The 20202-nt window shown below is 43.9% G+C and overlaps 1 protein-coding gene across 1 annotated transcript in view; it reads right to left on the bottom strand.

Annotated features, from left to right (window-relative positions):
- The window catches only part of GALNT2 (polypeptide N-acetylgalactosaminyltransferase 2), a 144295-nt gene extending 126960 nt beyond the window's left edge, over positions 1–17335 (bottom strand). The window contains exon 1 of the mRNA XM_045011200.1: positions 17188–17335. Coding sequence (XP_044867135.1) covers positions 17188–17298 — 111 coding nt within the window. The 5' untranslated portion in view covers positions 17299–17335. The remainder of the gene's footprint in view (positions 1–17187) is intronic.
- Between the last annotated feature and the right edge of the window lie 2867 nt (positions 17336–20202).

Raw genomic sequence — 20202 nt, forward strand, 5'->3', positions numbered from 1 at the left:
TTTAAAATACTGTGTTGAAGGCTATGAATAGAACATCTGAATATTTTTGTTTGTAAGCGCTTGAGAGACTTTTCCCTGGGACTGATTCAGTCAACCGTGAAAATAAATTGAAAGGGCCATCCCCCAGTGACCTAATAAGGTTTTACTCAGGTTAAATTCCAAGCCTCAAGTCACCAGGTCAGCAGAGGCCAAGACTGCCACAGAGGCACTGTGCTTAACTTAACCCTTGGGACACAAGAAATTTACATCTCAACCAATTTCTCTCTTCTTTCTAGGGTTTGGAGTGGAGTCATAGATAAGGCCAGAAGGGATCATTGCAATCATCTAGTCCAGGGGTCGTCAACCTTTCAGAAGTGGGGTGCCAAGTCTTCATTTATTCACTGTAATTTAAGGTTCTGCATGAAATAATACATTTTAAGTCTATATTATATAAACTAAAGTAAATAATAGTGCAGCGAGGTGAGTGAGGCCGGCAGCTGGTATCCCAGGCTGGCAGTGGCCTGAGCGGGGATGGTGGCCAGAACCCCAGAGCGGCTGCAGGCTGAGCAGGGCCGGCGGCTAGAACCCCAGACCATCAGCAGGCTGATGAGCAGCTCAGCCCGCTGCCAGTCTGAGGTTCCAGCCACCAGCCCCTGCCAGCTGGAGTCCCGGCCACCGGTCCCGCTCAGCCCTCTGCCGGCCTGGGATTCCGTTCATCAAGGCCGTCAGTGGACTGAGCAGGGCCAGCGGCCAGGAATCCAGCTGGCAGCAGAGTGCCACTATAAATCGGCTCACATGCCGCCTTTGGCACGCATGCTGCAGGTTGCTGACCCCTGAGCTAATCTGACCTCCTGTATATAACACAGGCCACTGGAGTCCCTCTAATTAATTCCTGTTTGAATTAGGGCTTGGCTACACTTGAGAATTGCAGCGCTGGGAGTTTACAGCGCTGGTCATCCAGCTGTGTAGGAACAGCGCTGGTGTGTGGCCACACTCACAGCTACCAGCGCTGGTGTGTGGCCACATTTGCAGCATTTGCAGCGCTGTTGGGAGTGATGCATTATGGGCAGCTATCCCAGCGTTCAAGTGGCAGCAACGTGCTTTTCAAAAGAGGGGGGTGGGGTGTAGTGTGACAGGGAGTGGGGGAGAGAGAGAGAGTGTGGGGATTTTTGGAGCCAACACTGTGTGTTAGCTTCCTGCCTTGCAAAATCAGAAAATGTTCCCGACCCCTTACTCTTAACTGCAAACAGCCTGCATCCAACAGACTCCCTTTCTCCCCTCTGCCCCCGCTGTTTCTCTGTCAAGCAAACACTCACTCCCTGCCTGCCTCATTCACAGGGGTTATCTTATTTGATTGTTCACAGTCAGGTACAGATTGATCACAGCAAACAGGAGCTGTGTTTGTTTTTTAGATAAGCAGCTCCTGGAGCACCAGAGCTCCGAGTTCACAACAAAACAAAGAGGCTGCATAACAAAAAGAGTAATTTAGTTAAAAGCATTCTGGGATATCTGCTAATACCCTGGAGGCCAATAACAGCGCTGGTGTGTCCCCACACTTGATGAGCAGCGCTGGATCACCAGCGCTGCACTCGCTACACCCCAAGCAGACCAGGTATTCAGCCAGCGCTACAGCCAGAGAGTTGCAGCGCTGGATGTGCCTTGCAGGTGTGGACAGTTACTAAGTTGCAGCGCTGGAAAGCCTCCACCAGCGCTGCAACTCTCAAGTGTAGCCAAGCCCTTAGAAACATCTCTTTTAGAAAAATATCCAATCTGGATTTAAATATTTCCAAGCCTCAAAGCAAAATGTAAGGTGAAGCAGATTGTTTAGCATAAGTAATTAGCACATTGTAAGGGACCATTCAAGATAGAATGGCCCATTAACACCTGGGACTAATACAGCTAAAACTACACAGCATGTTAACACAATGATCAAAACTGAGGCCATATCTACACTACAAAATTAGGTTGATCTAACTTATGTTGGCATATAGCCACCACAGTTTTAGCATCACTTGTGAGCGTGCACACTTGGCTCCTTGGCTTGTGACCGTGCACACATTGTCATCACAAGCGCTTGTATCCATTGTATTGCCAGTGTGGAGCATTGGGGGGGGGGGGGGGGGCGGGAAGGCTCCTGGAGGACATTTACAGTCAATGTAAGCAACAGTGTCTACGCTGACGCTGCATTGACCTAATTACATCGAGGGTGACTGTACACCGCTCAGCGAGGTGGTGTTACTAAATTGGTGTAGAGAAGGACTTCAATTTGGCTCCTGCTGACGTAAGGGAAGACACTTCCACAGCTAGGTCAATGCAACGTAGTTTATGTCGACCTAACCGTGTAGTACAGATGAGGCCCAAAAAGTGTGCTAATAAAATTTACATATCGCACAAAGCTGGGAGGTATAACCAATATAGAGGAGGACCAGAACATCATACAAGAAGATCTGGATGACCTTTTAAACTGGAGTAATAGAAAGGGGATGAAATTTAATAATGAAAAGTGCCAGATCATGCATTTAGAGACTAACAAGAATTTTTGTTATAAACTGGGGACTTTATCAGTTGGAAGTGACAGAGGAGGAGAAAGACCTGGGTGTATTGGTTGATCACAGGATGACTACAAGCCATCAGTGTGATGTGGCTATGAAAAAAGCTAATGTAGCCCTAGGATGCATCAGGTGAGGTATTTCCACTAGAGACAGGGAAGTGTTCACACCATTATACAAGGCACTGGTGACCTCATCTAGAATACTGTGTGCAATTCTGGTCTCCCATGTTTAAGAAAGACTAATTCAAACTGGAACAGGTGCAGAGAAGGGCTACTAGGATGATCCAAGGAATTGAGTATCTAGTATTGAGGTTTTCCAAGAGTTTGGCTAATTTAGCCTAACCAAAAGAAGGCTATGGGGAAATATGATTGCTCTTTATAAATACATCAGAGGGATAAATACAAAGGAGGGAGAGGAATTAAGGTAAATGCTAATGTGGACACAAGAACAAATGACTATAAACTGAGCAACAATTTTAGGCTCAAAATTAGATGAAGGTTTCTAATCATCAGAGAAGCGAAGTTCTGGAACAGCCTTCCAAGTGAAGCAGTGGGGACAAAAACCTAACTGGCTTCAAGACCATACTTGCTCAGTTTGTGGAGGGGGTGGTATGATAGAATGGCCTATGATGGCATGTGGCCCACAGGGATTTCTGCTACTGTCAGTTGCCAAACTGCTGAAGATGGGACACTAGATTATTTCTTTTCCAGTTATCTGCCTGGCAGGTCTAGGGACTAGGGACTAACTGATGGCCATAGTTGTGGTTGGGAAGGAATTTTCCTCCAGGTCAGACTTGGAGATACCCTGCGGGGTTTTCACCTTCCTCTGCAGCACAGGGCACAGATCACTTGCAGATTTAAACTAGTGTAAATGGTTAATACTCTATAACTTGAAGTCTTTAAACCATGATTTGAGGACTTCAGTAACTCAGACAGAGGTTAGGGGTCTATTTCAGGAGCAGGTGAGTTTCTGTGGCTGCAATGTGCAGGAGGTCAGACTAGATGATCATGATGGTGTCTTCTGACCTTGACGTCTGAGTATGGAAAAGCTAGCAGAATAGTTAGACTTATTTAGTAAGAGGGGTTGTGAGATATTTTGAGCATTACCAAAAGGCATCCGTACATGGGTCAGTAATTTTACTTCAACACCTACAAGAGAATCAGACAGCCACACATTAACAAAGACAGTTTTTACAGGAGGAATCCTAATATGGATATGGAGTAATTAAGACCATGTACTTTAACTAAGAAAGGTAATGCTCACAAAAAGTGCTGAATTTTACAGCCAAGCCTATGTAGTTTACCGACTTGGACAGTGTGGTCAGAAGACTTCGCCTTCTGTGAGTGAAAGGATGAGATAAGGCATCCTCCTTACCCTGTCAGTCATTCTAAATCAGTGCTTTAAAATTAATTGGCAGGAACTGTCTTTGTGACAGACAATACCAGGAACAACTGCTCTAAAGACTGCTAACAACAAACTAATAAGCACACAAAAAAAAGAGCTGGGAGCAAGACAACAGAACTACAGGCAATAAAGACTTTGCATCCAGATATGCAGTAAATTATTATTATAGCTCCCAAAACTGAAAGTGACATTTGACGCCACCTCAGAATATTAAGCCTTCTTGACATTTATTTTAGTATCACAGCATGTTTTAATGATTGCAGAAGGTCACTCAGATACAGGAAACAAGAAGTAGTTTTATAATATGAATCCTCAATTCAGGACAAGCATGTATTATGCAGGAGAGAAGAGGGGAAAATAAACCATTTTGCAACACAAACGAATATGGTGATATCACAGCCAGTGTTCTCTCTAATTTTTCCCACCCATATGCGGAATGAATTTTGTTATGTGCAGTGATATGAAGCTGATGTGTCACGTATCACCTCTATATTGGTGCACATAACAAAATTCATGTGGTGGGGGTGGGGCTGAGGGGTTCGGAGTGCAGGAGGGGGCTTAGGGCTGGGGCAGAGGGTTGGGTGCAGGGGGTGAGGGCTCTGCCTGGGGGTGCAGGCTCTGTGGCGGAGTCAGAGATGAGCAGTTTGGGATGCAGGAGGGTGCTCTGGGTCTATGGCAGGGAGAGAGGACTCTCCCCCCACCCCTCACCCCAGCCCTCTCTCCCCCCGCAGAAGCACCTGGGCAGAGGGGAGGAGAGGCGCCTCTCCCCGCCATGGAGGCTCTGGGGCTGGGGCCGCAGGATAGGTGCCCCTCCCCCCCCCCGGCACCTGAAGGTCTAGACCAGGGCTAGGTTCAGGGAGGAGTGCTCCAGCCGCGATAGGTCTGGGCCGGGCCTGGGTTCGGAGAGGGGTGCCCTGGCCACAGCTGGGTCCAGGCTGGGGTAGAGGCGCTCCACTTGGCAAGTTGGGAGCCAGATGGGCTATGTTGGGGCTGGGGGAGGGGGCACCCATCCCCCATCACGGCAGTTCCCTGGACGGGTTTCCTGAGTGCCTGTGCAACACTAAATAGGTTGCTGGTCTACTTTGACAGCTAATTTCCTAGTTAATTGATTAAGATGTGACTAAAGTAGGGAATTTCTTTTAAAAAAAACACCAAAAAAAAACAACCAGCAATTAGACAAAGCAGCATTCGAAACTAATGTAGACAGGACCACAAACTGCCAACACCATTTTTGTCACTGTTTCAGTAACCCCTTTGGGAGCAAGCCTTTTTGTAAGCTCTTCAGGATAGAAAGTCTTATGATTTTACAGTGTTTAGCACAAGACTTGGGTTCTAGACAATACAAATAATGATAGTCAAACCAGTACTAAAGACAATTTTGGCAGGCTTTTTACTGGAGTTTCCATCATTGCTAAACTAGTGTTCATAATGGTGAGAAGTTTTCCCAAGAGAGTCCTTGCACTAGACAAGATCTTAGAAATTTCTAGGAAAATATACACTATTTCAGTTACTTGAAAATATTGACATGAGTGTAAACCAATACAATGCTGCGTTCTTGCCTTTGCAAATAGCCTGAAACAAACCTAAGATGTATGAACCATCCTAGTCATCTCAATGGGTTAAGTGTAACCTCAATGATTGTTTTTTAAATTATGCTTGTGCTTTTATTTACATGTTTACTGTATAGAAACAATGCCTTTCAGGCCTTAATTGTTTTTAAACTCAGAAATACTAGGAACATCAAATCTGGTCTTACCTGGGTTTGCTCAAGAATTTTTGGAAGGTCTTGGGGATGTTTTTGAGGCATAGCACCTTACCTTAAGGTTCTAAAAGTTTAGCAAAGGCTTTCTATATCATAGATGTCAGTCACTGCAGGAGAGTCAAGCATTAAAATAAAAACAATTTGAAGAGTCTAAACATCCATTCCCTTCAGCTGCTCACTTCTGACTTTCTTGGCTCTTGTGTTACCACTAATTCTCCAGTCAAGAGTCTTGCAGCCTAGAAAGGACCAGAATTTCTGATGCTAGGCTGCCACACAAAAAAAAGTTTCAGATGTGTTTTTTTCCCCCACTCTGCTGTAGTGAGCACAAGCCCAAGTTTCTCTTCCACCCTCCCAAACAACTCATATGCACATCACCTTTAAATGTGAAATCTGAAGATGACGCTATCACTTAGCTATTTCAATGCTGATCACTTTTAGTAGAAATTTATTAGCTAGATGTTTATTTCACAATCCTCAAGTGGCAAAAGACCCAAATGCCCCCTATCCAGTTGCCAAAATATCCACCTTCACCCCAAACAATTTCTATGATGTAAGTAACAAATTCTAAAACTGAAAACTTGTGGGCAACGTAGAAAATTAAATTTAATATCAGAACAAGGGGGCTACTGTATTTGAATTCTCATTTTAAAAAAAAGGAAATTTTAATTAATTAACAAGTTACGAATGTCTTACCTAGGAACCCTGCTAAAGTCTTTGGCTTTCAACTACAGTCTGGCATAGGACATTAACTCACATGGTACTGTATACCATGGACCTAAGTAATAACTACCATCTTTTCCAAAGGGGGTTTTGTGGCAGGAGGCAGAGTATTTCTGCATATATCCAATAGGAAGAAAAATGGTTCAACAAGTAATTGGTCCTTTTTGACACTGATTTATCATTTTTAAGAGGTATTAAGAATAGTTCTGAAGAATCTGGTAAATGATAGAACCATTCCAAAGATTTCACAAAGGGTCTTTTTTGTATGTGTTACAATTATTATTTTGTCATTTAGCGGTCATCTGCAGAAAACATCAAAAGAAAGCCAGATGCTGAACTGATGGAACTAAAAAGAACATTTCCTAATTAAAACTTCAAAAAAGTATCAACTAGTGTATTAAGTATGGGTAATAACTGCTCCACAAATTAAATCAGTTGCCAATTTGTTAAAATTAATCACACAGTAAAAACTGCAACTCAGTGGGATTTTCATGGCAAAGTGACAGCCTAAAAAAAACCTAACAGTCTTCTCAGAACACAAGTATGAAAAATTCAAGAACAATACAATGAGAGTCATACTTCAGAAGTTGCTCAGCTTATACAGTGCAATGTTATAGAACAGCATCTGGTAAAATCTAGGAGCTGGTACATAGTAAAAAATGAGCAAATTTACTGATTATGAAAGATGCTGAATGGACAGCCATGAATATTGAAATGGTCCACTTTTTGACAGAACAGATATAATGGCAGTGCCGATACCACAGGCTCTTTTGCACTGCCTGGCCAATGTGCCTCAACACTAATCAGATGAAATCTTTGCTAGCCAATGAAAAGATAATTCACCCAGAGATTAACTCTCATTGTCCTTTCTGCTGAGTCTGCCAGTTGTAGTAGAGGTTTCGTGATACAGATATTTACTAATACACCTATACCCCAATATAACATGACCCGATATAACACGAATTTGGATATAATGCAGTAAAGCAGTGGGGAGCCCCGGGCCCTTTAAAGTGCCACCCGAGCTCCGCTGCCGGAGCTCCGGCAATGATTTTAAGGGCCCAGGGCTCCCCACAGCAGCTGGAGCACTGAGCCCTTTAAATTAGCGCCAGGGAAGCCGGTCCAGTCTGGCACGGCATACCGGCTCTTGCCTGTACACCGTACCGGCTTACTTTCACCTCTGGTTTCACCTACAACACGGCGAGATTTTTTGGCTCCCATGTTATATCAGGGTAGAGGTGTAGTTGGACAGAGACCTTTGATCACTTTGGCCAATGGGTTTCAACCTTTTTTCATTTACAGACCCCTAAAAAATTTCTAATAGGTGCACAGACCCCTTTGGAAATCTTAGACATAGTCTGCAGACCCCCAGCGGTCCATGGATCACAGGCTGAAAACCACTGATTTATGCCAACACACCATCAGATGGCAACAACTTGATGCCAAATCAAACTGGTTAATAAGAAGTAAAGTTTCCACCACTTTACCAAGGCATTAAAGCAGCCAGTCTCAATGTGCATTATTAAGTGTTTAGATTTTTCCATTCATCTTACCAGAAGCAAAGAATCAAAAACTGGCCATCACTCCATTAACAGTCCTTGTAGTTCTAGCATCATGCTGAAAGTGTACTTACTGCCTGCCCTTAAACAAACAGGACTAAGAGACCACAACAGTTTTAGTAGCCAAAAATAATTTCAGCTGTACTGATTATTTTCAAGTGGCTAAACATAAGGAACCTCATACAATGAGGAAATAGATATTTTTTGATCAAGTCATCTGTCTGAGGATTCATACGTAACACCATTTGTTACCTGGGATTATCTGAACCCAAAGCTATGCTAGCTAATCTCTGTTTTTCAGGTGATGTCAGAAAATAAATCAGTGGGGGACACAGCACCTCTGTCTGATTTGTACACACAAGAGTGCTTCCACTCAAAAATCCTTATTTTTACTGAGTACAAATCACACATCAAAACTAGCAATATAGAAGCAGCCCAAATATAGTTACCCAAAATTTGAGGTGATGCCAAGTGATTAAGCAGCAGGGTTCCGGTGGCCAGCCTTTCTCCTAGCCATTGGAGAGTTTGATGCCAGCCTCCTAATTCATAGAAAATCCAAACTTCTCCAAAATACACTCTCTAACTAAACTCTTTATAGGTTTTCTCCGGACCAAGCACATAACTCATAACAGCCCCTAATTACAATCTCCCTAGTAACAGCAAATAATTCATTATTCTACTTATCAGCAAAGCAACTTCAGCAAGAAACTTACAAACATAGGTAGCCAGGCCAAGATCAGCTTTTCACACTCCCCCTTCCCACACACACACTTCTCATGAGCCTATCCTTTCACTTTATTTATCTTAGTTAGTAACACCCCAACTGTGCAGATGTTTTTGTTCTGTCTGCCTAGGCCAGAATTTTCCTGACTCTGTGGTGTCCTCACTTCCAGCTTGGTGGCTAGGTGCACAACATGCCTATGGTTATGAGAGAACTGGACTTGACATAACATGTTAGCTTTGTACCATTCCTTTGTATAACCTTTCCACAACTGAATCCTTTCTATTTCAAGCACTTCTGGTACATGGTGCAACAGGAAATCAAGAATCTATAAAATTTCTTGCCAGTGCCTGCCCCCCAGGCATACCGTAGGGATTTTTTTGCTCATTTTTTTCAAGTTACATGAAGGTGTTTGTGCAAAAGAAAAATTAGTCACACAGAATGACCATGTTTTGATAAGAAAGTGTACATTGAGTAGCAGAGTTTCTGGATGCAGGTAGTTCTTAAATTCATTGGAAAACATAATCCCAACTATACATATACAATAAGAGAGTCTAAATTAGCTGTTACAACTCAAGAAAGAGATCTTGGAGTCACTGTGGAGAGTTCTCTGAAATCATCCAGTCAACATGCAGCAGCAGTCAAAAAAAGCAAACAGAATGCTGGGAATCATCAAGAAAGGGATAGATAATAAGACAGAAAATATCATATTGCCTCTATATAAATCCATGGTACACCCACACCTTGAATACTGCGTGCAGATGTGATCGCCCCGTCTCAAAAAAGATATATTGGAATCGGAAAAGGTTCAGAAAAGGGCAACAAAAATTAGCAGGGGTATAGAATGGCTTCCATATGAGGAGATTAATAAGACTGGGACTTTTCAGCTTGGAAAAGAGGTGACTAAGGGAGGATATAATAGAGGTCTATAAAATCACAAGTGGTATAGAGAAAGTAAATAAGGAAGTGTTATTAATTTCATTTGGTGGCCCCCCATTCTTGTATTGTGCGAAGAAATAAATAGGTAGCAGGTTTAAAACAAACACAAGAAAGTATTTTTTTCCACACAACGCACTGTCAACCTCTGGAACTCCATGCCAGAGGGTGTTGTGAAGGCAAATACTATTACAGGGTTCAAAAGGAAGCTAGATAGATTAATGGAAGATAGCCACTGATGGACCTATTAGCCAGGATGCGCAGGAATGATGTCCCTAGCCTCTGTTTGCCAGAAGCTGGGATTGCGTGACACAGCATGGATCACTTGATGATAACCTGTCTGTTCATTCCCTTTGGGGCACCTGCCATTGGCCACTGTCAGAGGACAGGATACTAGGCTTGATGGACCTTTGGTCTGAACCAGTATGGCCGTTCTTATGTTAAAAATCTCCAATGATGGAAATTCCACAACTTCCCTAGGCAATTTATTCCATTGCTTAACTACCCTGACAGTTAGGAAGTTTTTCCTAATGTCCAACCTAAATCTTTAAGTGAGAATACCTTAATATGAGGAAAGTAGTTGACAGTGAGGATGGGAAAGAAGTGCATTTTGTATGGATAAAAGCAAAAGATTCAATAGAAAAAAAAACTGCCATCATATTTATATCATGGACAGGCATCAGATATCAAACCGTATTTTTGGAAGGAGCTGGCACATCTTTGAGCATGGATGTGTTTACACAAAATCTTGTAATGCATGACTGTCAAGAAACTGGAACATGCATAGTACTTATGCCTCACATTATTCATTCTCTACACTTTTTAAACCACATCACTCCAGGGGGCCATTTCCATTCACAGAAGAACCCTAAATACTAAGAGCAATGTCACTACAGTTTTAAAGTTGATGTATACAGAAACCATAGTGAAGCAGCAAATCAAAGTGGAATATGGAATAATACTTTGAGAATTGCAACCATTAAACCTCACAATAGCCATGCAAAATGGAGACTAAAAGACAGGCAGTCTAAGAGACTTGCTCAAGATGATACACCATGTTCATGGAAGACCTATGAATAGAATCAGTCTTGTTTCCCCAGTTCCCTGATCTAACCACTAGACAATTCTCCCTACACAGCTCCCTTATGCATATCTACCATACTTAACTCAAGAGTGGTATCATCAGCACTGAGACCAAAGACAATCACTAAACTGAAGAACAAAAGCAACAGGTATCTTGCAGTTAAATATCAGTTTCCCACTACCTCCCCATGCAAATGTGAGGTTTCCCATCAAAATGTCACCTCAAAGAGTAGCGAAGAAACAGGGAAAGAGCCTATTATGTAATTCTGGCCTGTCACTGCAAGTGAACCTAGTTTCACACAAGACATGTTCCATGAGGGTGACTGACTAAAACTACCACTGACTGACAAAATGACTCAATGTCTAAGCATACTAAAATAATTCTGTAAAATGAGACTTTAATAAACGGAAAGTACATATAACTACATTTTCAAAAGACTTTTATATACTGCAGTGAAAGAAGAAAAGCCTTGGTGGCACAGTAATTAAAGAACACGATTCCCTTTCAAATGAAGAACTGCAAATTACAAGAAAAAAATATCACCACCTATTACTAAGGATTCAATTTAATCACGAAGGTCACAGAAGTCATGGAATGCGTGACTTCCAACCACCGCAGGCTGAAGTCGCGGAGGCCGTTGGAAGTTGCAAGGTCCCCTGCCACCCGCTGAGGCAGGAAGCTGTGGGGTACCCCTGCCACCTCCAGTGGCCCCCGCAGCTCCCCTGCCACCACGAGCGGCGGGGGAAACCCCCCGAGCTCCCTGCTGCTAGGGGACAACGCTGCAGTCACGAAGCTCCCCCAAGCTCCCAGCAGGGAACCCCCAAGTTCCATGCCAGCTCCTAGCCCCCATGGGTGGCAGGGAACCCCGAGCTCCCAGCTCCTGTGGGCAGCAAGAGACACCCGGAGCTGCAGGCGGCAGGGGTATCCTGCAGCCCCCCGGTGCTACAGGCAGCTCTTAGTCCCTGCAGCTCCCCATCTTGAAATAGTGTGGGGAGCCGCAGATCCCCATTTTGTCAGAAATATTTTTATTAAAAGTTAGGGACAGGTCACTGCTTCCATCAATTTTTCTGTTTTGTCCGTGACTTTTACTAAAAATATCCACCAATATTACCTCCAAAACAGAAAGGAGCATCATTTGTCTTCTAGATCCATGCTCTTTCTAGAAAGTTAAGAACTCAAGAAGAGCGAAGAGCCATACAGAACTAGTTAAGGTACCTGTTCAAGATTAAGAATAGCCAAAATATCCTAACATTGAGATACTAACAAACCAAATCCAAGAACATATAGTATAAGGAGTTAATATCTCAAATGATAGAAGCCTAAACTCAAACTCCCTGTGTGGCTATATGTTCAGAATCCTCAAGTTATAAAGTGGGTGGAATGGGTTACACATATCCTCACACACAAGCAACAGCGGCCAAGTTGAGAAGGCTCCCTGCAGATACCACACTTTTTTTAAAAATAAGTTTTCCCAAAAACAGCCCAGGGCCTCTATATACATTCACTGATGTGTCCTATGCTATAACTTAAAAGGGATACTGTTAATTAAAAATGCCACTTATCAGGAAGTTTCATTTTGGTGACAAAAGTAACACCCAAGACTACAAAAACTGAAAAACTAGACAAAAACATTTCCTTTTGTTTCCACTTAAATCTACAAAAATGAATTTGAAATGTCATTTCTATATGTAGTTTTCTCATTCTCTCCTTCATACTTGTTATACGTGTTTCATTTAACACTATTTTACTTAATGTCCTGGTTTTAAAAAAAAAAGCTGCATTATAAAGATATGCTACATTTGCTAACAGGCACGACGCGAAAGTCCTGTCATCCTTGAGCTACCACAGAAGCACCCCATTCCCTAATCTTGATTTACTTATAATCAACAGATATACTCAAGTTAAGGCATCACCTTTTCCCTTTGATTCATTCCTTTTCTGCTTGCTCCATGATAAAGCAACCTATCAAGAATTTGTCCATTTCAGAAAACCAGAACAGGAAAAAAGATTTGGGCGGGGGGGAGGAGGGGGAGGGAGAAACTGTAGAGAGGAGTCACACACAACCAGCTCAGGAATAGCCTGCTTCCCTATGGCTCAGCTAATTATAATTCTGAATCCGCCCAACTTTACTAGACCACAAAATATCCTGGAATAACAGAGATTAACAGATCCTGGAACTATTTTACAAGTTTTTTTTTTTTACCGTAGTTTGACCTTTAAGACGATCCTGCAGAGTTACCCATATGATAAGCGGAGTGGCTCCTAATTCTACTTGCGGTGTAGTGGCCCCCCACCCAATTATCAGAGGCTCTTTAGGTGAAAATAATGAGGGACCCTCCAACTGCTGCTCTTTGGGGGGGAACAGGGGAGCTTCTGGCCTGATAGACCCATTCTCTTCCATAGCTATAGAAAGACAAGCAATCAGCCAGGGAAATCCTAATGTTTGGGTAACAGCCTTTTTATGATTGCCTTACACGTAAATATTAACCTGAGCAGAAAATGATGTCCCTGTAAAATATTACCTGAGTAATAATCAGTGTACCATTCTGTAGCTCCAACAGAAGATGTATTTTCCTGCTTTGAAAATGGGAACAGTCATGAAAGTTTATTTGTTCTGAATGAGAATGAATAGGCAGAACTTGCTGGCAAAAGAGTGCTAAATAAATCACAGAAGTATGCTATTTTTTAAACAGTAAGTAATCAAATATCCACATCATAAAGGCCAACCATTGTTTACCATCCCCCAAAACTGTACCCAAAATACTACAAAGTTTGTGTTTCTGATATGCCATGTTTATATAGACATTACTTATATAGAACCCGAATAACTTAATTCAATAAAAGTATGCATTACTAGCTACACATTCTTTATAAGGCAGTGCATGCACTGAAAGACTGCAAGTGGAGAACCAAAGAAACAGAAACACAAATTAAGAATGTCAGACAATTCTAATAAGGGAAAAAACTAAAGTCCTGGTTACTCAATGGGCCCAATCATGCACTATAGTGAGCACTGTCAAAGTTGTGCTTTCTCCCACGCTGTTCCACATCCTTGGGAGACACTTCCTGTAAACACCCACAAAGCTACTTCATTAGCCACATTCAAATCCCTCCTAAGGACTGTCTTCTACAAAAAACCTTGACAAGTTAGGCTGTGCACAGACCACTGTCTATGATGCTAACCAATACTGTCTCACTATTTGTACTCCCCCATCTGTCTATATTGGGGATCGGCAACCTTTGGCACATGACCAGCCAGGGTAAGCCCCCTGACAGGCCAGGCCAGTTTGTTTACCCGACACATCCACAGGTATGGACGATCGCAGCTCCCACTGGCCATTCCAGGCCAATGGGAGCTTACCCTGCCGGCCACGTGCCAAAGGCTGCTGATGCCTGGCCTATATACTTCAGTTGTCTCATCTCATACTTGGATTGTGAACCCTTTGGGCAGGGACTGTCTTTTTGTTCTGTTTTGTACACCACCTAGCACAATAGGGTCCTGGTCTATGACTAGGGCCCTTAGGCTATAATTACACAAATAATCAGTAAGCATACTGAAGTCAGTGGGAATTGTTTGACCTCATCACCTCGCAGAACATGTTCCCTAGATTTGTACTTTTTTGTCATCCTAATATAAGCATACGTTCTTTGTATGAATGAGATCTGAGTAATTTGCATCCTAACTTTTAATTATATAATTATGAACCATCCTTTTCCCAGTTCTGTAATTTGTAGACTGAGCAAGCCAAGAATTCAGTCTACTAAGACTGCTATTCCACGAGAGACTCTTCTGTGCTTTTGCCGTACTGAAATAGTTTGAGAGCAATTAGGACTACAGAGTCATCTAGACCAAGAAATTCACCACAGCAGCATTTCTATTCATAAAGCTAAGAGTGTGTTTTTGCTTTATTTCAGGATCTGACATTTTAAGTCAATTAGTCTTTTACTGATATTTCAAAAGCAATTACATTCACACACCTCTTCCTCTACTTACATTCACTAAACCATTCTAAGGGTTGGGATTAAATTTTATGCTTCACTGACAGAAAATAGAATCCTAAATCACCAATCTATGTATGACTGTTAATTTCCCCCACTTGTTTCTTATGACCCCAATACCTATTTTCCTCTGTACCAGGCATTACTTTAGTCTTGCATATTTTAAATCCAGTGCTAAGAGCCTGTCCATGTTTATTAACTCTTCTCATTTTTCGGCTTCTCTTTGCTGTAACTCTCAACTGTTCAGACTTATTGAATTTTGTATGGAATGATAACTGGTCATGAAATGTGCAAAAAAGGATCAACACCACAGGCCTCAATATTAATACAGTTAAATAACGTGTCAAGTATCTTTCCCTTGATAGTAATTTCTCTAAATATTAAGATGTTTGTCTTAGCTAACTTTCCCTGCCTCCATTATATACTACTATCAGCAGCCTATTTTTACTTACTAAATACACTTGTATGGAACCTCAACAAAGAGCTTTTTAAGACCACTGCCCTAATTCCATCACATGCTAGACCTATTTCGGTTATGAGCCCCCTGTATCTGTTTAAGGAGAATGAGAGTTTGTATTTACAGTTATACATTAATATTTAGTTACAACATTAAAGTTTTATTTCAGTAATTACGGTATAGTAAATTCATTTTGAACTATGAAAAGATAGCATGGCAAAACATTAACTCAGATGCAGACCCTGATGCTACAAACTCTTAGTCATGGAACTAACTATTTTACTTCAAGATTTACTGTAGGATCTGTCCCTCATCAGACTTCTATCATGAAAATAGCTATTCATCTACGACTCAGACTCCATCAACGTTAATGGAAAATACAGACTTATCTTGTAATTGTGAAACACTACTTCAAAAATAATTAAGGTATGGATGGATTTAAAAGGCCAATTCCTAGCTAAACAATATTACCCTAGTTGTTTTTTTTAACATGATATGACATGAGCATATGTACAAAATAACAAACGTTCTGACAATTTTGCTACACCTACCCATAACTTCTTTAAAACTCAAAACTTCCTGGCTTTGCTAGTCTTAACATAAAACTTATTTTAAATATTTTGTTAATTTGACTCTACAAAAATTAAAGTTTCATATTTTAAATTCTGTCTAAACATCTCTGGACCCACATGAAAGTGGACTATAAAAGTACCTAACCAAAGCCTGACATTTCCATGCATTTATTTCCATGGCCAATGAAGTGTTGCAATACATTGTAAAATATTTATTTAAAAAGTCACAATACATGATTACATTAAATGACTTCTTAATTGTATCTAGTCAGGCAGTTTCAAAGCATTATTAATTGAACCATTAAACAAAAGAGATGAGCACCAGCTCAAACTAAGCTGGCATTTGAAAAGTCATTGCAAAACCAAACTGGGGGGTGGGAAATCAACCTTTTAATCACATTATAATTGTGGGAATAAAGAAAAGTGCTAAACTAAGGTTTAGAAAAATGGGGAATAAGGGACAGGGAAATAAAAATATCCACTGCTGTAATTAAAATTATATTTATCCTCTCTAGGTTGAAAAGTGGAACAACCGAATTATTAACTCTTCCACACACACAAAAAGGGCAGAGGATTATTACGAGAGGCTCTGCAACTGCCAAGGAGAGACGGAAAAGCAAGGTGGCAGAAGAGGAGCCAGGGAGATGAGGAGAAAACAGATATGGGAATTGATCCCAGCTACCGACCAAATAATATTTAAGAGATGTTGGAAGAAACAACTGGTTAATTACATAAGGTGAATATCTAATCAGAACATCTCTTCCTGCACATTCCGTGTTTGCCCCAAGCCCAGCCCCCATTCTCTCCCAGCCCTCCCCCACAAAACTTCCCCACAGCCTGGGACGTGGCTCGTTGCAGTTGGAGAAGGAGCGATTCATACAATGACGAGGTGAAACCAGTCTGAAGTCCACAAAGAAACCATCTGCCTTCTAAAACGTGCTGCGGAGGGGCGGGGAGGGGCTTACAAGCTTTTATCCACCCCCTCCCCTCCCCTCCTTCGTAGGCGGCAGAGGGGAAAAGAAATGAATCCCCTCCTCCCGCAGGGGAAAAGCCCCGGGTCACACACACCACTTGGGGAGAAGAGACAGCGCAGAGGGGAGGCTGGGGAAAGCCGCCCACCCACTGTAGGGGAAACCCGGGAGACGGGGCGATTCCCTCCCCCCCCCGCCGGACACACACCATAGGGGGGTGCGAGGGGGCCCCCAGCAGCTCGCTGTGGGGAAGGGGAAGTCGCCACGCCGCGGGGTGAGAGGCTGCGGGGAGCCCACACACGCCACGGGAGGGAAGGGGCTCGGGGGGGAGGGGGCGGCCTCGGCGCTGCGTGGCGGGGAAGCGGACCACGGACCACATGGGCTGGGGAATCCCCGCACGGGAGGGGACCAGACCGCCGCGGGCCGGGAGACACCCCCGGGGGAGCCGCCGCCGCCTCCCGGGCTCGCACTCACCTTCCTGCCGCCCCCGGCCAGCGCGGCGCTGCCCCCCGAGTACATGTAGTAGGCGATGCCCAGCACCCAGAGGAAGGCGAAGCAGAGCAGCAGCCGAGACCTGCGCCGCATCCTCCCGCCCGCCCCGTGCAGCAGCCGCCGCCGCCAGGCCAGCAGGAAACGGCCACCAGCAGCCGCCACCGCGCAGGGTCAGGGGGCAGAGGGCGAGCGCCCGCCCCCCGGCCAATCCCGAGCCGTCCGGCCCCACAAGGGGCGGGGCAGGGGAGGACTAGCGGCGTCTCCATGGTTACATCACGCTGGGCCTCCCGCCGCCCCGCCCACCCTGGGTGGAAGGGCGGGGCTCCTGCCAGGCTCCCGTGACGCGCTCCACCTGCTCCGAGCGAGCCCCTCCCCTCCCTTCCCCCTGCGCTGCCCCTTGGGAGAGCGTCCGACAGAACGCCCGGGAGAGAGCGAGCGAGGGAGGGAGCCCGCCCCCGCCCCCGCCCCCGTCCTCACAGGCGTGACGGGCAGCCGGCCCGGGTGGGGGTCGGGTCTCCCCCAGACACAGCGCTGCTTCCCGAAGGGCTGGTAACCGGAGCGGCGCCCGGGCATCTGAGCCACGGGCAATACTTCCATAGAGGGTATCTTTATAGAAGAAGGGAAGGCGCTTCTCTAAGGGGGGAGGCACCCGTGAAGATAGTGGTGCTGCTGCTGCTTGCAAGAAGAGTTTACAACTGAAGCCTCATCTTTTTCTCCTTGAAGTTTAGCCAACTGACCTGTTAGGCTCGTTATAACCCACTCTGACCTAGACCACGTTTACATGAGGAAACTGCATTGATTTAACTAAACCAGTTTAGAAACGGATTTAGTTAAATCCATGCAACCCCCTTGCACAGAAACTTATTCAAATAGGTAAGAAATCTTTAAGATGTACTCCAACCTTAAATGTTAATTGTACAGGGATCCTTCTTCCTTGCCTGCCTGGAGCCTCCCACAGGGGTAAGCCATCCATGCAGGGCCCCACACTCCTGCTTTGACTTGTTGCATTTGGGACATCTCTTCCTGACACTGTTCCCTTGCCTTCTACTGCGGCCACTGCTTACCCTGACTCTGCCCCTAAGCAGCCCAAGACAGCTGCAACACTGCTCCTGGTTCTCACTGGGATCTGCTGACTTCTGTTTGTCACTTGCTGGGCCCCTTTTGGTGCCACCGGTTTCCTGTTGTTCAGTTCTAACCGCCATCTGCTCTCACAGGGAGTTAACACAAAACAAGAATATGAAACTGAAAACAAAAAAAACCACATAAACAGCATATACACCTCTACCCTGTTATAATGCGACCCAATATAACATGAATTTGGATATAACGTGGTAAAGCAGTGCTCCGGGGGGGGGGGGCTGCGCACTCCGGCAGATCAAAGCAAGTTCGATATAATGCAGTTTCACCTATAACACGGTAAGATTTTTTGGCTCCTGAAGACAGCATTATATTGGGGTAGAGGTGTATATCAGCATCACAGTATCTGATTTAGGCATGACATTCATGATTTTTAAAGGTTTGCTCTATCATCTCACCAAGTTGTTTTTTTTTAAACTTTAGTCCATTTTGTTGCTGCATATACTGACAGAATCCCATATTTCTATGATTCTTCTGTCTACTGATGCCAATAGCCTCTGCCAATCCTGCTGCCCTTCTGCCAGTCCATCTGCACCAATGGCTGCAGTATCTGTTGCCAGTCTCTAGAAGACTTGACTCCAAGCAGTACAGGAATGTGACAAGGGACCAGTGTTACGGCTGGCAAAAGTTCTGTTACATTAGCAGGAAAAGAAACAGTAGCTATTAGGAAGCAAGTGTAAAAACTGCCCCTGCTGCTCAGCAGAGCAGAGACTTTGTTGACAGTCTCATCAGAGAGGCTGATCCTTTCATATCAAGGCTGATTGCCTCTGCTGTAGTTGTTCAGCATCTAAGGATTTCATTCAAAGCACCTCCCAAGGCCTGAATGTGGGATACAATGTGTGACAAAGTGTATATCTACACTGCAGTTGGAGGTGTGATTATAGCACTGGTAGACATACCCAGGCTAGCTTTAATCTAGCTAGCGCAAATATCAATAGCAGTGAAACTGCAACAGCATTGGCTTTGGTGCAGGCTGTACAAGCCTGTCCAGGACCCTTGGGTGGCTAGCCTATGTGGCAGTCCATGTGTTCATGGCTTCACTGCTATTGGTACTCATACTAGCTAGCTTAAAGCTAGTTCAAGTATGTCTACACATGATGCGATCACACCTTCAATTGCAGTGTAGACATACCCACAAACCGAGGAACACAAAACAATTATTCATGTTGGAAACTTAAAATGGTGCAAAGAGATTTATCCTGTTAGTGCAAATGACTGTAAATTCAGTTTCATTATTCTTAGTTTTGGAAGTAAATTTTCATCAGTAAAATTCAGGGAGATGCTCAATTTGTGTGGAACATTTGGAACAAAATGATTGACATTCCTTGGAGTGAAGGAATAAGCTTGTCAGAGGTATAGGCTGCAGAGAGCCATATAGACATTATGAGGAGAACCTCAGGTGTCCCCAAAGCATGTTGAATACAGGAGGAGGGGAGGTGCAAAGGAGATGGGGTAAATCCTGGGGCCAGTTCTTCACTGGCCTGGTTCTCAGTGTAGTTTAGAGCAGCAACAGCAGCCAGTGATTGCCCCAGTGTAGGGATGTCCTGACCACACCCACTATGCCATAGCTGAGGTAGGAACATGTATGCCAGCCGTATGCCCCAGGAAGATTCCTTCACTAAACAGTTCAGATCTGCCAGGTCTTGAGACAGGGAGCATATACAAAGAAGATTTAACAGATCCAGTAACGGGATACTATTGACCAAATTGTTTCACATAGAAAAGATCACACACTGATGTCTAAAGGGTTAAAATATGGAGCCTTCCCAATCTCTTTTACCCTTACAAGGTCTTCAGGGCCTGAATCACAAACTGCTACCCTCCTCCCCCTTACAAAGTCTACAAGACTCTTTCCTTGCC

Source organism: Mauremys mutica, chromosome 3 (assembly GCF_020497125.1).
Source record: "Mauremys mutica isolate MM-2020 ecotype Southern chromosome 3, ASM2049712v1, whole genome shotgun sequence".
In the NCBI taxonomy this organism is placed as follows: domain Eukaryota; kingdom Metazoa; phylum Chordata; order Testudines; family Geoemydidae; genus Mauremys; species Mauremys mutica.